Below are 17,817 nucleotides of genomic sequence, written 5' to 3' on the forward strand. Positions count from 1 at the left end.
GTTTTCATAGTAGAGCATCTTGGCTTGGGAGAAGAGGGTGAGGAGGAGGAAGGGAACTGGGCACCTCTTGAGAATCAAGATAAGGACCTACCACCTAATGGTTTATGGTAGGCATTCAATAATGTTTGTGGAAGGAAGAAACCATCAGAGAAATTGAAACCCCAGAGGACGGAAGCTGGGCAACTGGTTAATTACTCCTGCCCCCGCCCCCGAGAATCTCTGTCTGTCATAACCTAGTTAAGATTTCTTTTATATTAAAATAGAAGCAGCTTAGGTAGGCCATTCCTCTTTTTGTTGTTAGTACAGCATTGGCAATTTATAAAGCATTTTCATCAACATAATCCCACTTAATCTTTGTATCTGATCCTGAGATTGAAACACACACACAGAGTTGGGGTTGTGTCACCTAGGAATGGTGACACCCAGACTATCATTTACCAAAACTTCCGGCTTGTTAATATCATCATTTTTATTTAATTTAACCATATGAATTAAATAAAATTATTTATTTAAATCAATTTAAGCGAACTCATCTTTTTTAAACTTTTAAAATAAAATTTTATGTCGCTACTGTGAAATCACAACTTGATAGGTTATAGTTCTTCCCAAGTATAAAATGCTTTACATACCTAATAAATGATTTTTTAAAGTTTGTGACCCAACTAGATATATATTTTTTAAATTTATTGAGGTATAATTACATACCATAGAATTTACCTGTTTAGAAGTCAGTGATTTTTATTAATTTTACCGAGTTGTGCAATGATCCCCATAACCTAGTTTTAGCACATTTCCATCATCCCAATAAGATCACTCATGCCCATGTACAGTTAATGCCCATTCCACTTCCAGCGCCAAGAATCACTCATCTACTTTCTGTCTCTATAGATTTGCCTTTTCTGGACTTTTCATGTAAATGGAATCATATGATATGTTGTCTTTTACATCTGGCTTCTTCCTCTTGGTGTAATGTTATGGAGGTTCATTAGATTTACCTGTGGCCTTGCTTGTGGAAACATTGATATATAAATGTCTGCTATAAAAGTGTCTGTATGGTGATATTGCAGAAGATGACAATTTCCTAACTTAAGCAAGGTTTGACAAATACTTGATTGGAAATTATGGAATATTTGAAATATGTCATATGACATATTCTGCTGGACTAGGAAGAATAGAGGATTCACTGAAATGTATGACCAGCTCTGACTGGGACTCTTTTGGAAATGAGATGAATTGTCTAGAATATTAGACAAACCTCATTTAACTGGTGGCTGAGGGGCCATATGTATTACTTCTAGAAATGTGAGCAGTTTGTATTTTAATTTTTCAAATGGTTTTTTATGTATGAAGATTTTCAAACACTAAAAATTAGAGACAATAATATTATGATCCTCATATACCTATCATCCTGATTAAACAATTATCATGATCTTTCCAAATTTTTTTGTGTATACTTTTCTTTCCTTTTTTGTCCCTTTACTAAAGTATTTTAAAAATAAATCCCATATATCACTTTGACCCTTACATACTTTAGTCTACATTTCTAAAAATCATGGACGTTTAAACCTTTTTTATAAAGCATTATAATACTTCCAAAATTACCAAAGATATTTTTACTAAGTTGGTGATTGTCCTGGGCCTGCTTCTTGCTGGTTTGGCTTCACTGGGCAGAAAGGTAAAACCCTGCTGAAGGTGGCAGAGAGGGAAAGTGAGGGCCCCACATGGAGCTGCAAGAACTAGGTGAGTCCTTGAAAGTAGGCCTTTGGTCCTTTTGCATGAGGCCATTCGTCAGGCACCTCACATTCATTATCTTATCTAGTTCTTCGTTATCTTGTCAGGCAAGTATTATTATTCTCCTTTTAAAGTCTTAGAGAGGTTGAATAGATAAATTGCCCAGTGTTACACATAAGTTAGTGGTGGTGATAGAATTCAAAGCCAGGAATGACTGACTCTAAAATTGTCCCACTTCTATGCATGCCTACTGTGTAACTGTTATTGCAAGACTATATTTTTAAGCCCAAATTACTGTGCCCTGGGAAATACAGATTATATTTGTAGAAGCATTTATTATTCTTTTAGTCTTTAATAAAGGCATAAAACTTTATTTGAATACAGGTAGAAGTAGTAATAAACAATAATCATGATATTAATAGTATCAGTAAACACTCATATAGTTCTTACTATGTGCCAGGTACTATTTTAAGGCTTTGCATATATTAACTCATTTAATCTTCCCAACAACTCTATGAGTTGGATACTATTATTGTCCCCACTTTATGGATGGAGAAATTGAGGCACAGAATGGTTAAGTAACTAGCCTGAAATCACACAGCTAGTAAATGGTAGAACTGGGATTTAGACCCTGGCAATTTGGCTCTAGAGTCCATGCAGTATGCCTCCTATTAGAAACTCAATATACAGAAATTCACCTTATAGACCTTAAGATCAGGAAATGGATTCAACAAGCAGCGCACCTGCAGCTATCATGTGGGCTGAGTTTGTGGGGCAGCTGTACTCTAAAATATTCTGGCCAGCTGTCTGCCTAAGGACACTTGTGTTTGTCAGTTCATGTGCTACCTAAACTGAAATGTGCCTGGCTCATATCCCATTGCTAAATGTACTTGCATATGTGATCCTGAATTGAACTTTTCCATTTGTTTGTTGATTTATTTGAAATCTTTGATTCTCCAGTACTGGCAGCTTGTTGTCCATTTGAGAATAAATCTACTTTTTCACTGAGAAAAGGCAGCAGCTTCTCCAAGTGTTAGAAAGTATAATATAGGCTTAAAACATTAATAATCTATAAATAGAAAATATTAATTGTCATTATCCCCTTACAGAATCAAGGAAGAAGAGTGCTAGAAATTAACTCACTTTTTAATTCAATGTTCAGTGGGCAATAGTTTTCTTTTAAACTTCTAAATTACTCTGCTAAAAACAAAACAAAATAACTCTAAAGGGTTCACGCTAGTAGCTGGTGACTTTTAAAATCAGTATTTTTTCCAAAAAGATATCATTTGGCATTAAGTATGACTTCAAAAGTTATGCTACGCTATTTAGTGTTGTTTGATTAAATGTTTTGAAGCTAATATTTTTTCCCAAAATAACAACGTTCTCATTTTATAATAAAAAACATGGGGAGATTGAATGATATATGAGAGTATAATTTCCTAAAAATGTTTTTTAAGTATATTTATTTTAGTGTAAATAGAATTTGTCTTTAAAGTCCTATTAATGGTTTTCAAGTAATGAACTATTGGGGGAAAATGAGAACATGAAACATTCATGTGACCCGTTACTTGACACTTTCTTAAAGAGAGAATTTTAACATTACTGTTTCCATGAAAATCACACGCTAAAAATCTTATTGTGTAAAATAACTACCTATTTTCAAGTAATCTCATATTATTTGTGTATTAAATTAAAACTCCATGTTAATTATAAAGTATGACCATGTGATGAGAATATAAAATTGCTCTCATTACTGTCTCTCATGATGGCCACATATTGCTCACAGTATTATAAATTGATACAACCCTTTTAGAAAGCAATTCAGCAATACTCCAGAATGATTTAGATGTGAAAACCTCTTGATCCAGTAATCCCACTTCTGAGAACTGGAGTAAGGAAATAACCTAAAATATGGGATACTATATTCATGAAGATGTCCATTGCAATGTTTTTTTATAATAACATTGGAAGCAAGATAAATGCTAAAAATAGGAAAATTGTAATTTTGGTTATAACGTTATGAAACAGAGGCAACATTTACCTTTGAAATAGGAAAATGATATACAGACAGTCCCTAAGGTCTTAGTGCAATTTAGGTGGTAAAAACCAATTCAGGTACCAAGACCCTTTTCTAAGCAACGCTTTACCATGGTTGATTCTACTACTACAGGTGCTTGAAAATAAATGGTGGTGCTCACTGAGGGCTGAAGCATCCAAATTTTTCCTTTGGACTTTGTGACTAATCTTTTGCATAGAGAAGACATCCAATAACTGTGGTTTGTGTGAGTTATTGATTGATTGAATGAAAGAATGTATTTTAAAATATCATTATTCTGACTGTTCTTCACAGTAATTAAACCAAATTAGTGAGGTTTACAAAGAGGGTTTTTCCATTAAGGCTAGCTTTTCCTTTTTTTTTACCCTAGTGTTTTCTCTCCTCTACAAAATTGTCCATTATTGCTGCTCATTCTCACTATTTTCTGACCTTTCCTACCTAGGATTTTGCTCTTTCGCATTAACGAGATGAAAGGACCCGCCCCACACTTGTGAAATAAAGCATTTGCCACCCACTGTCCTGCCACTGATCTTAGCCAAAATGGGTAATCTCTAGTCAGTGTCTCATGTTCAGACATCACAAGAGTCCACTTTATCACCACTAGTATTATTTTCTGAGTATTAACAACATGCCCACTCTCGAGTGTTTTAAATGGCAGTAAGATAAGCAGTTCCCATATATAGCTTAATAGAGGTGGTATTCAGTACACCATCAGTTACTTAGAATACTTTTATTGGGATGGGTTTTTTCAAGTTAAAAAAAAAATGAAAGTTAACTTGAATGTAGTTTTTCTATTAAAACCACAAAACCCACAACGGTTTAGCAATCTTCCACTATTTAATGACTTTATGGCATTTGCAACCAAATGCAGTATAAAAGCTGCACAGGAAGCCCCTGCCACTCTTTGCATTCATCTGTTCCCACCCAGTGTTTGGACCTTTCAAGCTAATTTTGTAGCATTCGCATCAAAATGCTCACTCCTAATATGTCTTTGGACTATCATCTTTACTTTTTTCAGTTAGGTTAAACTCTGGCTGTAGTCTGACATGATTGCCTATTTTGCAAATGAGGGATTGGTATATCTTTCTGCTTTCTTTTCTGTTATGTGGAAGTTAATGTTAAAAAAAAATATTCCCCACAAACCCAAGGTCAGTAGTTCGATTTTACAATAGAGATCCTAAGAATTTCCCACTAAACCAAACGGTCGCAACTTTCTACATTTAAAATAACTAAACTTGCTTGAGTCTTTCAAATTTTCAAAAAATTGTTCCAGAGTAAAATGATACGAGCTACACTTTAAGTTAATGAGAATTTAGTTGTGGCTTGCTTTCAAACAACTACATACTCTGTGATAGATCGTTCCTTTTATCTGAGTACTTTTATTTGGAACTCAGAAGTATTTGTGTGTATTCATATGGAAATACACTTTTCCATTTAATTGATTACGAAATAAAGAGAAAGACTATGTGACTTCTTAAGATAATTTGTCGAGTGCTGTAGACAGCTACTCCCATTTCCTGAACAAAAGGCTATGCATAGGGGTGTCACACCACCCTGGCAGTCATTCAGTTCCTCTGACTTCCCAAGCTCCTTCAACCTCAGCATTTTGGCCAAAAGATGGCACTGTTTACAGCTCAGGTGACACTGCCATGTTGCAATTGTATAAGCAAGAGGCCTGCCGGTCTTGAAGTTATGTATTTTTTCAAACAAATTTTTTATTTGAGGAAATGAAAATTATTTAAAATTCTGAGCATAAGAAAGATTGTATTAATATTTTGATATGGTCTAACACCTAATTTGCATGATTCAAATTCATGTAAGATACATCCATATCGTGCCCAGGGATAATCATCTATTAATGTATTTTTGTTTTATTTGCACAAGCAGATCACGTTCAATAGTCTATTCATTTTTTTTTCAAGTAACAGAGATGAACTGCATTCTTTGACTAGATACCATAATTTATTGAACTATTACACCAATAATGGAGGAATTGGTTGTTTCCAGTTTTGTGATATTATAAACAATGCTGTCATGAACATTCTTGTTCATATTTGTGGGTGAAGGTTTGCATGTTCAAACTGTAAATACCTAACAACAGAATCAGGGCATCAAAAGACATGCTCATACAACATTTTGATAGATATTGTGAAATTGCCCTCCAGAGATGTTGCACCAATTCAAGTGTCCATTTCCCCAGGTTTGGAAGGCAGGGCCTGAGATAGCATTATCAGCATCATTTCAGACTGAGAACCAGGCCCTGATTAGAAATATTTATTTGCCAGGCAAAAGGGAGATAGATGTAATTCCAAGCTTGTGTGTGTGTGTGTGTGTATGTGTACATGTGTGTACATATGCATATGAACATATGCACTCCCTGGCTTAAAAATGCTTGCAGACCACTACTCTATTAAATCTAATTGTCTTGGAGCCAGGAGCCAAGTGCAACTTTGAGTCCTGTATCCTGGGATTGGGTTTCCAGAGGTCAGATAGAGTCCCACATTATTGATTAGCTGAAGCCTTCAGCACAGGTGATTCAGAAGCCTGGCTAACCATATCTGCAGTTTTAAGAACAATATTTGGCACTTCAGGAAACTATTAATAAGTGAAAGACATGGGCCAAACAGAGACCCAAAGTTAAAAACAAAACAACATCAAAAAACCAGTGTTGTTCTGAGGGCCAAATTCCATTTGCAGAAATTCATTTATTCAGTGCTACTTTATGCCAGACTCTGCTTTAGGTGTTGTGGACACAGCCATGAACAAAACAATAAAAATCCTTGGTCTCATGGAACATATGTTAGGAGGGGATAAAAATGATAAATAGAATGAGAGAAACATTTTTAAGTTCAATGGTAGTAAGTGCTAAGGAGAAAAATAAGGCAGGGAAAGGAGATGAGGAGAGCCAGGATTTACAATTTTACATGGGAGGTCAGATAAGTTCACCTGAGATGACATTTGAATAAAGATTGGAGGTAGCCAGGTGGACACTGGGTGGAAAGTATCTAGGCAGAGGGACCCTCAGGTACAGCAGACCTAATCTGTAGCAGCCCTGGTGATCAGCAAGCAGTGCATGGAGGGAAGGGCGGAGTAGTAGGAGATAAGGTTAGAGAAGAGCAGGGTCAGGTCATGCAGGGCTCCAAGGTCAGAGAGACGATTTTGGCTTTTACTCTGAGTGAGACTGAGTGGCATTGAAGGGCTTTCACCAGCGAAGTGTCATGCACAGATTTTCCTTCAAAAGTGGTCATTTCCCAGGGTAGAGCAGGCAGACTAGTGTTTTACCAGGGCATTCCAGAGAGAGAAAAGCCTTTAGAAAACTGAATGGTTTTCATGAGTTTTGTACCCTTTTGTACATATATTGGTCAGCAGAATGCTTCAAGAATAATTATAGGGACTTCCCTGGTGGTCCAGTGGTAAAGAATCCGCCTTACAATGCAGGGGATGCGCCTTTGATCCCTGGTCAGGGAACTAAGATCCCACGTGCTGGGGGGTAACTAAGCCTCCGTGCCCCAACTGCTGAGCTCGTGTACGTCAACTAGAGAGCCCGCGTGCCGCAAACTACAGAGCCCATGCACCCTGGAGCCCACGCGCCACAACTGGAGAAGAGAAAACTCGCATGCCACAGCTAGAGAGAAGCCCGTGTGCCGCAACGAAAGGTCCCGCATGCCTCAAGGAAGGTCCCGCGTGCTGCAACTAAGACCCGATGCTGCCAAAATATAAATAAAATTTAAACATAAATAAATTATTTAAAAATAAATAAAATAAAATAAAAAAAATAAATGTTTTAAAAATTAAAAAGAATAATTATAAAAGTGGTGTTATAATAAGTCATCTGGGGGAATTCCCTGGCAGTCCAGTGGTTAGGACTTGGCACTTTCACTGCCGAGGGTGCGGGTTCAATCCCTGGTCAGGGAACTAAGATCCCGCAAGCCGTGCAGTGTGGCAAAAAAAAAAAAAAAAGTCGTCTCAGTAATTTACACAGAAAATGAGGTTATGGTATTAGAGGCTATAGCTCTAAGGTTTCAACTAAAATATGACATACTTTCAATGGATAATTAATGAGACGGGTAAAGATTTTAAAAAGTAATAGTTCAGGATAACCACTCTCATTGACAAAAGGACAAAATTATTATTCATCTTTTTTACTATGAGATTTTGCTACAAATGACAAGTTTTACATAATATAAGAAAAAAGATGCTGTATTAAATGTCAAAGAAAGTAGCAGCTGTATGATATGATGAAGTTAATATTGATTAGAAAATCTAATTATTTCTACAATTTATTTTGATCTATCCCAATACAGCTGTTTGTCAGCAGGTGAAATTACTATTTAATTGGCATGACAGTAATTAGATGTATTCTCAGAGCAGCAATAAAATGAAATTCTCATGTCTCAGGAATGTGGTTGAGGTTTTTGTTTTTGTTTTTGTTTTTTTAGAGATATGACCTTAAGCAATTTTTTTTTTTTTAAGTATTTGTTTTATTTATTTATTTATTTATGGCTGTGTTGGGTCTTCGTCTCTGTGCGAGGGCTTTCTCCAGTTGCAGCAAGCGGGGGCCACTCTTCATCGCGGTGCGCGGGCCTCTCACTATCACGGCCTCTCTCGTTGTGGAGCACAGGCTCCAGACGCGCAGGCTCAGTAATTGTGGCTCACGGGCCCAGCTGCTCCGTGGCATGTGGGATCCTCCCAGACCAGGGCTCGAACCCGTGTCCCCTGCATTGGCAGGCAGATTCTCAACCATTGCGCCACCAGGGAAGCGCGAGGTTTTTGTTTTATTTTGTTTTATCCTTGGGTTTAACCAACTGAGACCAAGAAGACTTCTTGTTTTATCTGGAGACAATTTTTGATTTAAAATATTGGTAATTGTGTAGTTATATAATTGTTTTTATCATAAGAATGATGGGAAAAATGTATGAGTTTGACAAATATTTGTGATGATTTACCTTTCTCTCATACTAAATCCTTCAGGACCTCACCATCTCCTTCCTGGGCTCCTGCAGGAGCCTTCTGATTGGTCTCTCTCACTACCTCCAGGCCTCTTCATCAGGTCAGTGTATCTTCTAGAAGAAAAATTTGATCTGCGTACCATATCTTCTATATCAGGTAGTAATTCATTCATCTGTAAATAATAAATAAAACTCTATTCTGGTGGCTTAAAAAATAGGGGTTTATTTGTCTCATGCATTACAAATTCTGGGGTTACAGTAGCTCCAAATTGCTTCCAGGGTCTGTCTCTTCTATCTTTCTGCTCTGCCACCCTTATTATGTAGGCTTTCACTCTGATGCCAGTTGCTGCCTGAATGCAAGATGGCTGCTGCACCTCCAGCCCTTACTTCTATAATACATTCCAGGTAGGAAGAAAGAAGAAGGATGAAGAGCACAAAAAAGACGAAGAAGTCTCAGGATAACTTTGCCTCATCTTTTTCCATGAAGGGAAGCTCTTCTCAGGCACTTTTGACTAGTTGCAAGGGAAGCTGAGAAATTGGATATTTTGGCTTTTAGCCTCCATAGTAGAAGTAGTCAAAGGAGAAGGTGGATTATTATTGGCTTTTGCATAGGCAAACCTATCTTCCAAATAAAATCTTTAAAAGTTACTGTGTGAAGTCCATATCTCATTATTATAATACAGTATAATGTCATAAAATGAGTTCTTACATAACTTTGGGAATTTGTAGACAACTTATTGTCATTTTTGCTAATCTACTTGTATTAGAATTCTTCAGAGAAACAGAACCAGTAAGGTGTGTGTGTGTATGTATATATATATATAGAAAGAGATTCATTTTAAGAAACTGACTTACATGATTATGGAGGCTGGCAAGTCCAAAATCTGCAGAGTGGGCCTGCAGGCTGTAGACCCAGGAAGAGACCATATTGTAGTTCAAGTCTGAAGGCCCTCTGCTGGAAGGATTTCCTCTTGCCCCAGGGGTGGGGGGGTAGTGAGGTTGGGGAGGGGAGGTGGGGGAGGTGTGTCAGCCTTTTGTTCTGTTAAGGCCTTCAACTGATTGGATGAAGCCCACCCACATTCTGGAGAGCAAATTTCTTTACTCAAATTCTACTGATTTAAATGTTAATCTCTTCCAAAAACACCCTTACAGAAACATCCAGAATAATATTTGACCACATATCTGGGCACCACGGTGCAGCTAAGGTGACACATAAAATTAAGCATCACCAATATACCACCTACATTAACCATGCTTGAATGTCAGGAAATAACATCTGCTAAAAGGTAGAGAGCATAGGGCTAATTTAGAAATTGAAATGAGCTCAGTAAGACTAGATATTTGAGCAGGAAAAGATGGGACAGATGGACTGAAGGAGTAAGAGGGAGACCACATCACACAGGGCACTGTAAGCCCTGATGAGGGGAGTCTGAGCGACTGCAGAGGAATGACCTTCAAGGGTGATTCCCTTACCTGACTAAATGAACTCATTCTTTCCTCAGTCAAGAAGGGTTTGCGGCAGGGAGATCAGCTCGGTGCTTTGTGACCACCTAGAGGGGTGGGATAGGGAGGGTGGGAGGGAGGGAGACGCAAGATGGAAAAGACATGGGGATGTATGTATATGTATAACTGATTCACTTTGTTATAAAGCAGAAACTAACCATTGTAAAGCAATTATACTCCAATAAAGATGTTAAAAAAAAAAAAAGTTTGCGGGACTTCCCTGGTGGCGCAGTGGTTGAGAATCTGCCTGCCAAGGCAGGGGACACGGGTTCAAGCCCTGGTCCGGGAAGATCCCACATGCCGCAGAGCAACTAAGCCCGTGCTCCACAACTACTGAAGTCCGCGTGCCTAGAGCCCGTGCTCCACAACGAGAAGCCACCGCAATGAGAAGCCCTCGCGCCGCAATGAAGAGTAGCCCCCGCTCGCCACAACTAGAGAAAGCCTACGCGCAGCAACAAAGACCCAACGCAGCCATCCATAAGTAAATAAATAAATAAATGGTTTGCATCAGAGAATGATTGTCTAAAAACCCCAAACACCAAAATAACCCAAAACAAAACCCTAAAACAACAGCAACAAAACTCATTTATGTTAAGAGCAACGGAGAGTAAAAGATTTTAAGTCACTTAAGACATTTTCTCATCCATTTCCTCCCTTCGTCATTCTGTCCCTTCTTTCAACCAATGTAGTCCATGTGGAGTTGACCTTGGATTGGCCTAAGTTAGTTAGCATGTCCAATCCCCTTGGCCTCAGCGGATAGCTCAGGAATGAGCCAATACGACACAATATATCATTTGCTGGAGCGTCAGAGAAAGTGTCCTCTTTTGCTGCATTTGCTAGTGTCACCATATGATGCTCAGAAACTGCTGTAGCCATGTTTCTATCCAGGAGGTACAGCCTGGAGATAAAGCTGACACAGAGAAGACAGAACTACGAAATGGAGCTTGGTGATACATTACAATATGAGTCTTGGATCAAGCTGTAACTGAAACTAGACTACTCCTAAAATGTTGAGGCAGACAATTCCTTTTTATTTGATTTAAACCCATACAGGTTAGGCTTTCTGTCACTTGCAACAGGAATAATCTTAACTAATATATGTAACATGATCACATTTGCATTTTATAAAGCTTGTTTGGGCTACAGGGATAAGTTGCAAGGAGCAAGACAGGGAGAACTGTTAAGAGTTGACTAGTAATCTAGTTGAGAAATGACATTGTTTGGTGCCAGAGTGCAAGCAACTGGAGCAGAGAGAAGTGATGGATTGAAGAGAGGTGGGGTACTATATAGAGGATTTGGATGTGGGGAGAAAAGTTAAAAATGACTTGTAGGTTTTCTGACTTGAGCAACTGGATTGGTGGCACCATTCACTGAGGTGAGGAGCCCAGATTGAATAGGGTTTGCCTATAAAATGTCCATGTGAGATGACGAATGGGATACTGGATGTATGGGTCTGAAATTCAACAGATAGAACTGGGCTGTTACAGATTTAGGAGTCACTAGCATATACAGAGTAAATGAAGTTACTTAGTGAGAAAGACAAAATACCAATAGCTAAGAAACAGGCAAAGGAGAGGAAGGAAGAAGGGCAGAGTGGAAAAGGCAACTGATGAACATGCAGCACCACAGGATCTAAAAAAAAAAAAAAAAAATTAGGGTTTAGGAAGGCCCAAGTGGCCTGCAGTGGTAAATACTAAGAGGTAAAGCCAGATGGAACTGAGAAGTTTCCTTTAAACCTAAGAACATGGAGGTCATTAGAGAACTTAGAACAATAATGGGTATGGAAGCCAGACTGTAGCGGGTTGAGGGTAAGTAGGAGTGTGTGTTTGTGTACGAGAAAGTGGAATCATCAAATGAGGAAAACTTTTTCAAGTTATTCCATTTCGCAGTAAAATTTCTCAAGACTCCAGAGCTAGGTCATCAGTCCCCTTTAGTCACTAATACTGACACATTTGGCGCTCGTACCCAGTCTCATGTCTTTTTGGTTGTTCCTAGTTTGGAGGAATTATAAACCATGCTGCAATAAACATTATTTTACATATCAAAAAAAAAAAAAAGGTATAGGATATACCTATAGGATAGGATGGCACAAAACCATTATCCTCACTCCAGTCCTTGAGGTCCTATGTTACTTCTCTGGCCTAATACCTGCTACTCCATCCCTGGTTATTCCATCCAGCCACAGCAGACCTTTGGTATTCATCAAACATAAGACACCCTCCTGTTGTAGAGCCTTTGCACTGGCTATCCCTTCTGCCTGGGATGTTCCTCCCTAAGATCTTCACAAGGCTCTCTCCCTCTCTTCTTCTAAGTCTGCTTCTATGTCCCCTCCATGAGACCCACCTGACCACACTGTTTAAAATTCCAATTTGCTTCCCTAACACTCTCATTCCAACCTCTACCCTGCCTTACTTCTTTTCTTCATACAATTGCCATGTATAAGTTTTACAATATATTTCATTACGTTTATGATTTAGTTATTGTCTCTCCCCTATCTAGAAGGAAAGCCCTAGAAGGCAGGGATCTTTGGTTCATTTGTTCACTGATATATCCTAAGTGCCTGAATATCTTAGGACAGTGCCTGGCACATATGAGGAGTTCAATGAATATCTGTTAAAGGAAAAAATGAAGGATGGAGGGAGGCCAGTAGGGAGAGAGAAAAAAATGGAAGGAAGAAATTTTGCCCTGAAGAGGAAGAGATAATAGGGTTGTAGACAGAAACAGGGAAAGGATTTTCTAAGATGGGAGAGATCTGAAAGTATCTTACTGTTGAGGAAGGGTTCCAGTAGAGGCTGAAGATCTAAGAGAATAGGCTGAACCAAGTCCCTGAGAATGTGAGAAGACATGGGATCCAGAGTACAGGTGGTGGGATTAGCACTGGACAAGTCCCAAGGCTGCACAGAGTGGATTTAAACCCTGGTGAAAATCTTATCAAGTCCCCTACACGAGTGGACAGGCACAATTTTCACATGGAATTTGTTTTGTTGCAACAGTTGGCTCTTGAGGCCCTGGCCGCCTTCTGGATGGCTGGGCCTAGTACTGTTTAACCACCAATCCTCCCCACCGTCCCCAGGCCCTGGGGGCAATAAAGAAAGGATGGATGCTGATGTAGATGTCACAGACTCACTTATTGGTAGAATCCCAGCTGGGAGTGCTGGTCTGGTGGTTCCTACTTTTTCATTTTTTTTTTTAATTTTGTTTTTCACAGAAGCTGGAGATTAGGTCTTTTAATAGTACTGGCAGGGGTGGGCTTTGAGGTGTAGGAGAATGGAGAAGGCTGAATATTTTTACTATGGAGAATGGAAGAACATTAGGAATTGCTATTGTGGTAAAATGTAGAGAAAGCTCACTAGGGGAACACAGAAGAATTAAGTCAAGTTAAGGTCAATGATGTGCATTCATGGTTGTTAGAACCTGCCCAACTATGCATTTTGCTACAGCAGCACTCAGCAGCCCAGATGCAAGCATGGAACTTCAACCCCAGGGACGAGTTGCTGTATATTTATTTTGCCCAGGTAGGTGAGATAGAACAATGAGAAAGTTATTCAAGGCAGCAAAAGTATCTTGGCTGAAGTTATGGATGATGAAATCTAACCTGGATATGGAAGGGAGTGAAGATACAAAGAGATTGATAGAAGGTTCTACAGACTACAGCAATGATTTTCAAACTTTAGTGGGAATAAGAATCACCTGGAAAGGGCCAGATTCTGAAATTATTATTCAGTAAGTCTGGGGTGAAGACCAAAATCTATTTTCAACAAAGATCCTAGTTGACTCTGATGTAAGAGGGCCATGGACCAATTTTTGAGAAATAGTGGATTTGAAATGATAGTTTAAAGTAATATTTTGAGAGGAGCTGAGTGAGAGAGAGAGAGAGACAGAGAGAGAGAGAGAGAGAGGGAGAGAGAGGGAAATATTGGCCGGTGGGGGGGGGGGGATACTTAGTGTAAGAATAGGTGGTTACAGTGTGAAATGACTAACTTATTATCTCAAAGATGGAACAGCCTGAAATGATGAAAGGTTTAGGGTATGCCCAAGGGAGTGGGTGGCTGAAGTGGAGAGTGGAGTGGAGGTGAGTATCACCAGAGGTGAACAAAGTACCAAAAGCCTAGGTAATCCGTGGGGACCTTGAAGCCATCCCAGATGATGGCAGTACTTACAACAGAGAGGCAAAACTATGAGCAAAGTTCAAAGCCGTTAGTAAGTGAAGGGGAGAGAACTACAGGTGGGTAGAGACAAACCAAAGATACAGAGTTGAGGGGGATGTAACTGGTTAAAGGGTTTTCACGCAATGGCAGAGAAGTGAAACTGGCCAAGAGTAGTTGAGTGCTTATTGTTTGCCAGGCTTTACATACATCAGTCCATTTCATCCTCACAAACAACAACTCACAAACTTCATATAAAGTAGGTGCTATTTTTATTCCCCTTTTATGAGGAAACTGAAGCACAGAAACGTTAAGCATCAACCAGCATCTCACAGTTCTTACCACTGCACTATATTGACTCATAAAACGGTCTAAAAGGTGTTTTAATACATTTCAGCTGAAAAAAAAAATCAGATCTCCTGAATATTGTCAGTAGTGGGATTAACAGTGGAAATAGTCCTTTAAATTTCATTTGTACTGACATTTTTTTTTCAATACCCAGCAAGTAGCAGTACTAAATAATTCCATACTAAGTCATTTAATAGAAACAATGCAGTCTGCATGTATCAAAACTTCTGTCTACTCCATGCCTTGATGATTTCTTCAGCAGCATCCAGTGTACTGTCTTTCTGTAAATTAATGAAATAATCATCATTACATATCAAAATAAATTCAAGATGAAATAAAGATTTAAATATAAAAAATATACCAAAATCAGTCCATCTGTAACAGTCATGTAGTGATTTGGGAACCTAGTGCTTCTCAACCCCTGATAACGTGAGCTGGGCCCAGATGGGCTCCTCTGCAGCTAAGACAGAGCCCAGGAGCATTCATGGGGTGGGGGTAGGGGTGGGGGACACCTTGAGTTGCATCACTGGAAGCTCTGCCCCATATTAAGCCACTTCATCTCAGCAGGAACACAGAGACTGGGAAATGGCATCCACAGCATCATGCCTTACCTTGGTGGCCAAATACACAAGTCCCAAGCGCTTTAAGGAGCCCCGTAGCAAATCAAACAAACCAATTATTTATAATGCTATATCCCATTGCCGTCAGGCTAGAAAAGTGAATGAACCTCACAAGAATTCAATGTTAGGGGAGCTAGAGAAGCATCACGGCAATCACTACATCATACTGTTTTGTGATGCTGGCTGCCAATTCAGGTCACTTTATTACTACTTTCCTGACACCAAATAAATCTACAAATTAACCAGTAGAGGGCCAAAGAGCATCACCAAAAAAAAAAAAATGACTGACAAACTGTATATACAGCTCAGACTGAAAACAGTTTAACCTGATCCCAGCCAAAACCATGTCCGTCAGTGTGAACACCCTCACTCATAACCACCTGTGGCAGCCCAAGGGGCCTGCAGCACCAAAGACCCAGACTCGTAAATTAACACTGATGCTGGAGGAGAGTCTGAAGGATGTGCTGATGGGATCCATATTCACTGTTTCGTCCATTTGGGTAGGAAGTATACAAAATAACAGACCTCTTTCAAAGAGGCTTCTAGACAACAGAAGAAAATCCCTCCCTTAGCTCCCAACACACAGAGGATGCCAGGCGGAGCAAGAATGGAGGAATAAATTAATACACTATTACAGAAAAGAGTCCAAGAGTACAGAAGAGTTTGCATTGAAAAATAATCATCTGCTTCTTCCCTCCCCACCCCTTCTTACTACTCCCACCATCCCCCAACACAACAATTTATGGCAATTTCTGGTTTTAGTTCTAGTGGTTGCCACTAAAATCTAAATAATGTGTGTTTCTCATTTTTTATGTATCAACTTCAGACAATGTTCACCATTCTCTGCTCTGAATGAGGAAAAATTGGTTCATTCACACTCGTCTGCCCCCTCCCACCTAAGTCTCACAGTTATAAGCCCCTAACTCCCACACTGTTTGAGGGTCAACTGTATTGATAAAATTCATTTGTTTTTTGAATAGGTAATATCTACATATGGTAAAACATTAAATTGATGGATAAACTTCCTCTTCCGCTTTCTCTACTTCTCCTTTTCCTTTCTGTTCCATCTCTACAGAGTGATTTCGTCCAAAGGCCATTACGTGGGGCTGAGTGAAACAGGAGATCATGTATGCGGGCAGCGGGAGCCTTGGCAGCCTGGCGCAGGGTGCTGCAGCCAGAGTGGAGTGAGGAGACTTTCCAATGTTGGTGGCATGACGTGGTGGTGATGGCAGTGGTGGCACTGACCAGGAACAGGGTGTCAGAGTCGAGGAGGGTAAGTAAGCAAGGCATCTGTATGGCAGGGTGGTTCCAGGCAGCTTGGAGCCTGGAGGGGATGAGGCAGGTATCTGCCAACGCAGACAGGCATGGAGTGTCAGAGCCCGTAAGGGAAGAGGAGGGCTTCTATGCAGTGGGTGACAGTGGTGGCCTAGGAGACTTAGAGGAGGGTATCTCTGCAGGAGAGTGACAGCAGCAGGTCAGCACAGGGTGTTGAAGCTCAGGTGAGGTGAGGATGGTGGCCATACAGGGGACAGGGGCAGCAACCTGGTAGAGGTGTCAAAGCCTGAGAAGGGTAAAAGCTGCCTGTCAGGGGTGCTGGGTGGAGGGGCAGTGGCACTGACAGGAGACTGGTCACATACAGAAGTACTGATTAAAGAAGTGGTTACGTGATGAGCCAGGTGTTTTACTGTCAAAGAAGGGAGGGACAAATATGGAGAGGGAGAAAGCTAGAATAAACTCTGTGGTGGTTTCAATATATTTAGATAGACATAGAAATAAGTAGAATAGACATACATAGAATGTATGTATATACATTTACATATTCCCTACGTCTGTCCCCTGGGAGGGCCTGGGAATACTAATACCCCAACAGCAATGAGCACTCCTAATGCCCAGATCTTGGTTTCTTAATACCATTCTCCACTAAAAGGTGATTCCAAGTTGGGCTAGATAATGACAAAATGAACCTGGTGCATCTTGCTATGCCAGAAAGTAAGGAAATGCTCAAAAAATGATGGGGACATGTCAAAGGAAACAGAGGCCAGCTTAAAGGGGCTCCTAATGGCCAAATCTGGGGAAATTTGAGCATCAAAATAAGTAATAATAATGATAAATTATAACCCACTGAATGAAACAGGAATCCATGAGTCCTTACATATATGAATGGATAAATAAATTGCTTGATGAGAGATGGAATATTTTCATAGTTTCAAAGTACCTCACTGCAAAACATTCATTATTTGTCAAGGGAAAAAGTGAAACTTTACAGTAGAGAAGCCTGGCAGACACCACCTCAATAAAGTAAATAAATTTAACATTACCAGCAGTAGGAAAAACTAAAATCATGTGCTGATAGGATGTAAAACAGTGAATAAAGCATCACTTCCATGGTTTCCTGCCAAAGGTGCATAATCTGAGTCTATTCACGAGTAAATGTCAAACAAATGTTGAGGGACCTTCTTCAAAAT

At 39.6% G+C, this 17,817-nt stretch overlaps 2 protein-coding genes across 13 annotated transcripts in view; one reads left to right on the forward strand and one right to left on the reverse strand.

Annotated features, from left to right (window-relative positions):
- The window catches only part of PKN2 (protein kinase N2), a 190,982-nt gene extending 182,089 nt beyond the window's left edge, over positions 1-8,893 (forward strand). Inside the window, exon 23 of one of the 2 annotated variants that reach the window (XM_057544823.1) lies at positions 8,825-8,893. In XM_057544823.1, the coding sequence (XP_057400806.1) occupies positions 8,825-8,854 (30 nt within the window). In that variant the 3' untranslated portion in view covers positions 8,855-8,893. Of the gene's footprint in view, positions 1-8,758 lie in introns of both variants that reach the window. The other variant, XM_057544822.1, reaches the window with a different exon arrangement.
- A 5,746-nt stretch (positions 8,894-14,639) lies between these two features.
- KYAT3 (kynurenine aminotransferase 3) overlaps positions 14,640-17,817 on the reverse strand; it is a 52,845-nt gene continuing 49,667 nt past the window's right edge. For all 11 annotated transcript variants that reach the window (XR_009005228.1, XM_007176371.2, XM_007176372.2 and 8 more), the window contains one exon: positions 14,640-15,013. Coding sequence is in view for 10 of the 11 variants with exons in the window: in XM_007176371.2 (XP_007176433.1) it covers positions 14,951-15,013 (63 nt within the window). In the remaining variant the exon portion in view is untranslated. The remainder of the gene's footprint in view (positions 15,014-17,817) is intronic.

This window comes from Balaenoptera acutorostrata, chromosome 1 (assembly GCF_949987535.1).
Source record: "Balaenoptera acutorostrata chromosome 1, mBalAcu1.1, whole genome shotgun sequence".
NCBI classification, from domain to species: domain Eukaryota; kingdom Metazoa; phylum Chordata; class Mammalia; order Artiodactyla; family Balaenopteridae; genus Balaenoptera; species Balaenoptera acutorostrata.